Genomic DNA, 7,770 nt, shown 5'->3' on the forward strand with positions numbered 1-7,770 from the left:
TGGTTTTGTGTGAGGAAAATCATACCTCACAAACTTGATTGAGTTTTTTTGTGGAAGTTACCAAAACTGTTGATGAGTGTGTTTGAAGGTCTTCATTCATGATCTTTGGAGCGCACTGTCTGCAGCGTGGAGTGTGGAAAATTCTCCAATTCACCATTCCGTAGTTAACCATAGAACCCCCTACAGTGTGGAAACAGGCCATTCGGCCCTGCAAGTCCACACTGACCCTCCAAAGAGTAACCCACCCTGACCCATTCCTCGACTCTCTGCGTGAGGACTTCTGACCATTTGTCTGTGTTGTTTTATTTACTGCCTCCTAATGCTGCAGGTGCAGGAAATCTGAATCACAGTCAGAGAACGCTGGAGAAACTCTGAGAGAAAATCTGTGGGAGTAAGAAGCCATTTCTGGTCTGATATGCCACTTCTTCAGAAGCCTTCAGAAGTATTTATTGCCAGCTCGCTGTTCGGTTGTGTTGGCTTCTATTTGTTTTAGCTGAAGGAGAAATGCTGAAATGATCTATTGTACCTCTACGCCGAAGGCATTTGTAGCAAACATCTGAACTGGAGAAGAGGGTAAAGAAAAAAAAAATTTGCCGGCATCTTTGTTTCTCATTCCGATCAGGGAATGCTTGGAAATTAATGGGTAAACACAATTGTACTGAACAATAACTTCCTATTAACAAAAACAGAAATTGCTGGAGGAACCCAGCAGGTCTGGCAGCATCCTCAAACGGAAAGCAGAGTTAACATTTCGAGTCCAGTAACTCTTCATCAGAACTTGCCATTGTAACTTTCCATATTTGGTTTTTCCATCCCCTGCTCTTCCCTCATCGCCAATATATTGCATGTCAGAATCTAGCACCAGGTAGCAGCAGCAGTGTATACATGCCTTGTAATAACGTCAGAGAGTCATACAGCATGGCAAACAGACCCTTCAGTCCAACCAGTCCATGCTGCACATAATCCCAAACTAATCCCACAGTCTCTTCTGCCTGCTCCTGGCCCATATCCCTCCAAACCTTTCCTATTCATAATCTATTCAACTATCTTTTAAACATTGTAATTGTACCCACATACACCACTTCCTTCAGAAGCTCACTCCACACACTCATCAACAGTTTTGGTAGCTTCCACAAAAAAACTCAATCAAGTTCGTGAGGTATGATTTTCCTCACACAAAACCATGCTGACTAACCCTCGTCAATTTTTGCTTCTCTAAATGTCCATAAATCCTATCTTTTATAATCACCTCCAACAAGTTACCCACAACCAAAGTCAGACTCACAGGTCTGTAGTTCCCTGGTTTCTCCCTACAATCGTTCTGAAACAACATTAGCCACCCTCTAGTCATCAGGCACCTCACCCGTAGTGATAGATGATGCTAATGTTTCTGGAGGGGGTCACATAATTTCTCCTCTTTGTCACTCTGTGTAAAATATTTGCCTCTTATGTCTTTCTTAACTCTCTCTCAGCTTCAAAATATATCCCCTAGACTTGACATTTCCCACCTTCGGGAAATACAACTACCATCGACTCTATCTATACCTGTCATTGTTTTATAAACTCCTGTCAGGTCACCTCTCGATCTCCTACGCTGCAGTGAAAAGTTCCCACCAATCCAGCCTTTCTCTATAACTCAAACCCTCTGTACCTGGCAACATCCTGGTAAATCTCTTCTGAACTCCCTCCAGCTTAATAATACCCTTCCTAAGACGGGGCAACCAGAAACAAACACAGTACTCCAGAAGAAGCCTCACCAACAATAAACCTCAACACAATGTCCCAACTCCTATACTCAAAAGCCTGAGCAAATATTCTGCCTATATGAAAAACTTCACAAAGTGACGCAAACTTTAAAGAATTATGTATCTGAACCACTAGGTCCCTCTGTTCCAGAACATTATTCAAGGCCCAAGCATTAATTGTATAATTCCTACCCTCGGTTGTTGTACCAAAATGCAATGCCTCACGTTTACCCAGATTGAACTATATTGGCCCATTTGATCAAGATCCTTTTGTAACCTCCCTCACTCTCTACTATGCCACCAATATTGGTGTTGTCCACAAACTTACTAACCGTGCCTACTATATATTCTCATCCAAATCCTTTATATAAAAGACAGACAGAAGAGGAGCCAGAACCGAGCCCTGTGGAACACCACTGATGATAGGCCTCCAGTCCGAAAAGCAACCCTCCACCATTACTCTCTGCTTCCTGCTGTTAAGCCAATTACGTATCCAATTGGCAAGCTGACCCTGAATCCCATGTGACCTAACTTTACCAATTCGTCTACCATGCGGAACCTTTAGGTCAAAGGTTTTACAAAAATGCAAATAAACAACATCTGACATCATCAACATTTTTGGTAACTTCCACAAAAAAACTCAATCAAGTTCGTGAGGTATGATTTTCCTCACACAAAACCATGCTGACTAACCCTCGTCAATTTTTGCTTCTCTAAATGTCCTTAAATCCTATCTTTTGTAATCACCTCCAAAAAGTTACCCACAACCTAAGTCAGACTCACAGGTCTGTAGTTCCCCGGTTTCTCCCTACAATCTTTCTGAAACAACATTAGCCACCCTCTAGTCATCAGGCACCTCACCCGTAGTGATAGATGATGCTAATGTTTCTGGAGGGGGGGTCTCGTAATTTCCTCCCTTTGCCCACAGGAGCACAGAAGTCTGACAGTGCAGAGAAAAGCATTCAGCTCATCATAGAATCCCTACAGTGTGGAAAGAAGCCATTTGGCCCAACAAGTCCACACTGACCCTCCGAACATGTACCCCACCCAGACTCATCCCCCTACCTTCCCCCTGACAATGCACCTTGCCTGCACACCCCTGAACACTATGGCCAAATCACCCTGACCTGCACACCTTTGGATTGTAGGAGGAAACTGGATCAAACCCCCGCAGATACGGGGGAGAATGTGCAAACTCCACACAGACAGTCGCCCAAGGCTGGAATTGAACCCAGGTCCCTGGCGCTGTGAGGTGGCACTGAGGTACAGTGCCACCATGTCGGCACTCTGGACCTCCAGTGAGCATCACAACAATGTGTCAATCTCCTACGGTCTCCCCAACCCCTGGCATATTGTTACCATCCAAATGACCATCCAGTTCCCCTCCTGAATGCCTCAATTAAATCCGCTTCCATCCCGTTTCCAGACAGTGCATTCATGAGCCCGACTACTCGCTGAGTGGAAGCAACGCTTCTTTTGCGCTCCACTTTAGATCTGTCCCCTCTCGTTCTTGATTCTTTTCGGTGCAGGGACATTTCCTCCCTGACTACTCTGTCCAGCCAGGACCACGTACATGAAAGCTTCTTTCAGATCTCCCCTCCACCCTGCCCCCACCACTTGGCCGCCTTCTCTCCAAAAAAAAATGAACGGTCCTAAACCCTCCAATCCAGGTGAAGTTTCTCATCCCAGGAATTATCCTTGTCAATCTCTTCTGCACTGTCTCCAATTTCCTTCCCGTGTTGTGGAGCGCAGAACTGTGTAAAATACTTCAGCTGAGGTCTAACGTATGTTTTATATAAGCTCAACATCATCCTCTTGCTGCAGTACTCTATGTCCCAATCTAAAGCTCAGCAACATAGGAACAGGAATAGAGCATTCATTTAATGAGAAGATGATGATCGGTGGCCTATCTCAATATTCCTTCCCTTGGCCCATATTCTTTAGTGACTTTACTTAACCTTTCCTCAACATACTGCTGTCTGCAGTTGCCTTGCCACGTACATCCAGTTCCCCGGCTCCTGCACTCCTTTTAGAATTGTATGCTTTAGCTGACATCATCTGTCCACGTTTTTCCAACCTAAATCAATCGCTGTCAGACCCTAAGACATAGACACAGAAATAGGTCAGTTAGCCTATTGGTCAGAGGTTGTGTTTCATTTTACTATCTGACCGAATCTGTCTTTCTAATTTCTATCCCTCTCAGGAAATCCTATTCCTATTCCACAGTGAATGTAGTCTATTATGGAGTCATAGAGTCATACAACATGGGAACAGACCCTTCAGTCCAACCAGTCCATGCCAAACATCATCCCCAACTATACCTGTCCCAGCTGCCTGCTCCTGACCCACGTCCCTCCAAACCTTTCCTGTTCATGCGTTTGTCTTTTGAACGTTGTAACTGTTCCCGTGTCTACCACTGCCTCAGGCAGTTCATTCCACACTCTCTGTGTAAAACAAGTTGCACCTCACAGCTTCCTCCTGTCACCTTAACAATGTGCCCCCCAAGTCTTGAAATCCCCTACTGTAGGTAAAAGGCACCCGCCACTCGTCATATCTACACCCCTGATGAATTTATAAACCTCGAGAAGGATCCCCCCCCCTCAATATCCTATGCTCCAGTGAAAATCATCTCCAGCCTCTCCTCATAACTCAAATGCCCATTTCCAGCAACGTCCTGGTAAATCTCTTCTGAACAGTCTCCAATTTAACAATATCCTTCCTATTAAAGGGAGACTAGAACTGGACACAGCACTCCAGAAAAAGGCCTCACCAATGACCTATCGAATGTCAACATGACGTCCTAACTCCTGACGTCAAAGGTCTGAGCGATAAAGGCAAGCGTGCTCAACGACTTCTTAAACACCCTGACTACATGTGACGCAAACTTCAAAGAATTGTATATTTTGCAACACGACCCAAGGCCCGACTTTTAATTGGGTATGCTCAGTCTCTTGTTTGTTTAACCAAAATGCAACACCTCGTATTTATCCAAATTAAACTCCATCTGCCACGTCTCAGCCCATTGACCATTTGATCAAGATCTCTTTGCAATCTTAGATAAGTTTCTTCACTGTAGACTACACCACCAATTTTGTCGCTGGTTCATTTCAAGTGAAATTAAAGTCATATGTCGGGGTAGCATTAGAATTTCTAGCCAGACAAGAGATGATCAAAGATGGCTTGATACTAGTTGTGTGAAGTTGAGGATCGACAGATAGAGTGCTTTGATTTGTCAAGTACTTTGAAGTTAAGATCTGAATTCAATCAGTAAATCCGGAGTTGAGATCTAGTCTGGGTGACGACCGTCCACGGTCACTGGGAAAAAAAGATCATCTGGATCACTACCAGGGGACTGAAATTAATTGTGCTTGCCCAGTTTGACCAACCCACGATAACTCTGCTGCCTCCTAGCTCAGCAACGCACTCACTTCAAGAGATGGTTAGGACTCGAGAACAAAGAAAAAAATTGTGTAAAGATCAGGTGGAACAACTTGCTTATGCCTCAGCAGAGACAGGATGTTACTTCCTTTCCGGATTGAAAAGGGGACAGCTGAAATAAAACAAGGTACCGTGGTTCAGGATTTGTACGTAGTGCAGAGGCAGCAGGTTGTGACAGCTCCTGCCTGATCCTTCCTTCTGTTTAAACCAACATCCTCAGCTTTGATTGGCACAATGAACGGGCCATTTGCTCCATCAGGTTCACTGCAGACTGCTAGTGTTCCTCACTGACAAGCCTCATCCACGTCTCTGAGCTCCATTTCCTACCTGAGGAAGGATGTTCCACATCTGGGGGTTTTCCCTGTCTGATTCCTCTACGTGTGGAGAGAGACTGGATGGGTTAGGACTGTACACACTGTGCTTCAGAAGAATGAGGGAGGGTTGCAGAGGAACCTATAGAATTCTAACGGGGGGGTGAATGCCGGAGAGATGTTCCCAATGACCCAGGAGCTAACGGTCTAAGGATGCGGGATAGGCCATTGATGACTGGGATGAGGTGAAATGTCCCCACCCAGAGAGTGGGATCCTCTCCCACAGAAAGGGCTAAATCATCAACTGTTTTAAAGAAGGAGGTGTATATCGTTGCAGAGACTTTGAGTCATACAGCACAGAAACAGATCCTTCAGTTCAACTGTCACACCCATCTCACACTCATTCACGCATACACAGAACAGACACACGCACATATACACACACACGCACCCGCACCCACACTCACACACACACCAACAAACAGACATACACATACACACACACACCCACACACACACATACCCTCACCGACATATACACACACACACACACGCACACACACAACTCCTACAAAGTGCTCCAAGTGAAGCGCAAACGAGGTAAATCCATGGAGCTATCCCCTTGAGCCCTACCTTGCAGACAGTGTAGGCTTCCTCCACCGCTATCAGAGTCGAGCTGCCCCTGTCCTGACCCTGGGGCGGGCAGGATGGACACACCAGCCTGAGATCCTTGGAGCAGAAGAAACGTGCCGGCTGACCGTGGAGCAGGCACCTCTGTCCACCCAACCCGTCCACCTCGTCCTGCAGGTTCAGACTCCGCAGGCTGGCCACAATGGTCACCAGCAGCTGGTTGGGCATCAGCTCCCTCCTGGGGAAGCACTGCCCACACTGGGGGCAGGAAACCTCGGCACCGGTACCCCCAGTGTCCCACCACTCCAGGACACAGCCTTTGCAGAAGTTGTGACCGCAGTCCAAGGTGACGGGCTCGGTGTACATCTGGGCGCAGATGGTACAGCTCAGGTTCTGGTTCAGACTCTGTGCCATAGGCACTGTGGATGTGTGTCTGTGTCTGTGTGAATGTATGTGTGCGTCTGTGTCTGTGTGTGGGCGTACGTGCGTGTGTCTGTGTGTGTGTGCCTGTGTGTGTGTGTGTCTATGTGTGTGTATGTCTGTGTGTGTGTGTCCGTAAGGCTCAGTCCCTATCTGCAGGCACTCTGTGTCTGTATGTGTGTATGTGTGTGTGCCTGTGTGTCTGTGTCTGTGAGGCTCAGTCCCTATCTGCAGGCACTCTGTGTCTGTATGTGTGTATGTGTGTGTGCCTGTGTGTCTGTGTCTGTGAGGCTCAGTCCCTATCTGCAGGCACTCTGTGTCTGTATGTGTGTATGTGTGTGTGTGACTTAGCACCAAAAGCCACTGTTTGTATTTTTAGACATTGCACTTCCTGCTTTCACTCTGAGTACACTGCAGTGTGACCAGTGACACAGCAGCTAAAGAAACATTACCCACCTGCTCTTTCTGAACTCACTGCCCCACATCGGGCCATTCCATTGCCACATTACAGTGCAACAAGATAACATTATCCACTTTTAAAATTAACTATTATCAGGCAGTGTAAGACTTTTTCTACACTGTCCACATCAAACACTCCCAGGACAGGAACAGCATGGGGTTAGATACAGAGTAAAACTACCTCTACACTGTCCCTCGTCAAACACTCCCAGGACAGGGACAGCACGGGGTTAGATACAGAGTAAAGCTCCCTCTGCACTGTCCCCCCATCAAACACTCCCAGGACAGGGACAGCACGGGGTTAGATACAGAGTAAAGCTCTCTCTACATTGTCTCCCAACAAACACTCCCAGGACATGGACAGCACGGGGTTAGATACAGAGTAAAGCTCCCTCTGCACTGTCCCCCCATCAAACACTCCCAGGATAGGAACATCACGGGGTTAGATACAGAATAAATCCTCCTTTACATTTGCAGAGATTAATGACAGGTCTCTCACTGAGTATCACAAACCCGCAAATGAAACCTTGGAAGAGCTGGTTCTGGAGCCCTGTGACTGTCAGGAGGGGATGTCGGAGGTGATTAGCACTGCCTGTGGAGCTGTACGGGGTCTCTGAAGCCAAGCTAGAAAGCTGCCTCCCTTGTGGTTAGCCCTGTCTGTGCTCTGCAGCCTTGGGCTTGCTGGCCTGAATAAGAGGATGAGAGAGCCACCTCTCTCCCCTCCACTCAGAGTCTGTAGTGAGGAAGGATAAACCGCTGTGCAGTCT

The 7,770-nt window shown here is 46.8% G+C and overlaps 1 protein-coding gene across 1 annotated transcript in view; it reads right to left on the reverse strand.

The window, feature by feature from the left end:
• The window catches only part of LOC140455153 (zinc-binding protein A33-like), a 32,475-nt gene extending 25,594 nt beyond the window's left edge, over positions 1–6,881 (reverse strand). The window contains exon 1 of the mRNA XM_072549852.1: positions 6,128–6,881. Within this exon, the coding sequence (XP_072405953.1) occupies positions 6,128–6,538 (411 nt within the window). The 5' untranslated portion in view covers positions 6,539–6,881. The remainder of the gene's footprint in view (positions 1–6,127) is intronic.
• Positions 6,882–7,770: the final 889 nt, after the last annotated feature.

Source organism: Chiloscyllium punctatum, chromosome 30 (genome assembly GCF_047496795.1).
Source record: "Chiloscyllium punctatum isolate Juve2018m chromosome 30, sChiPun1.3, whole genome shotgun sequence".
NCBI classification, from domain to species: Eukaryota; Metazoa; Chordata; class Chondrichthyes; order Orectolobiformes; family Hemiscylliidae; genus Chiloscyllium; species Chiloscyllium punctatum.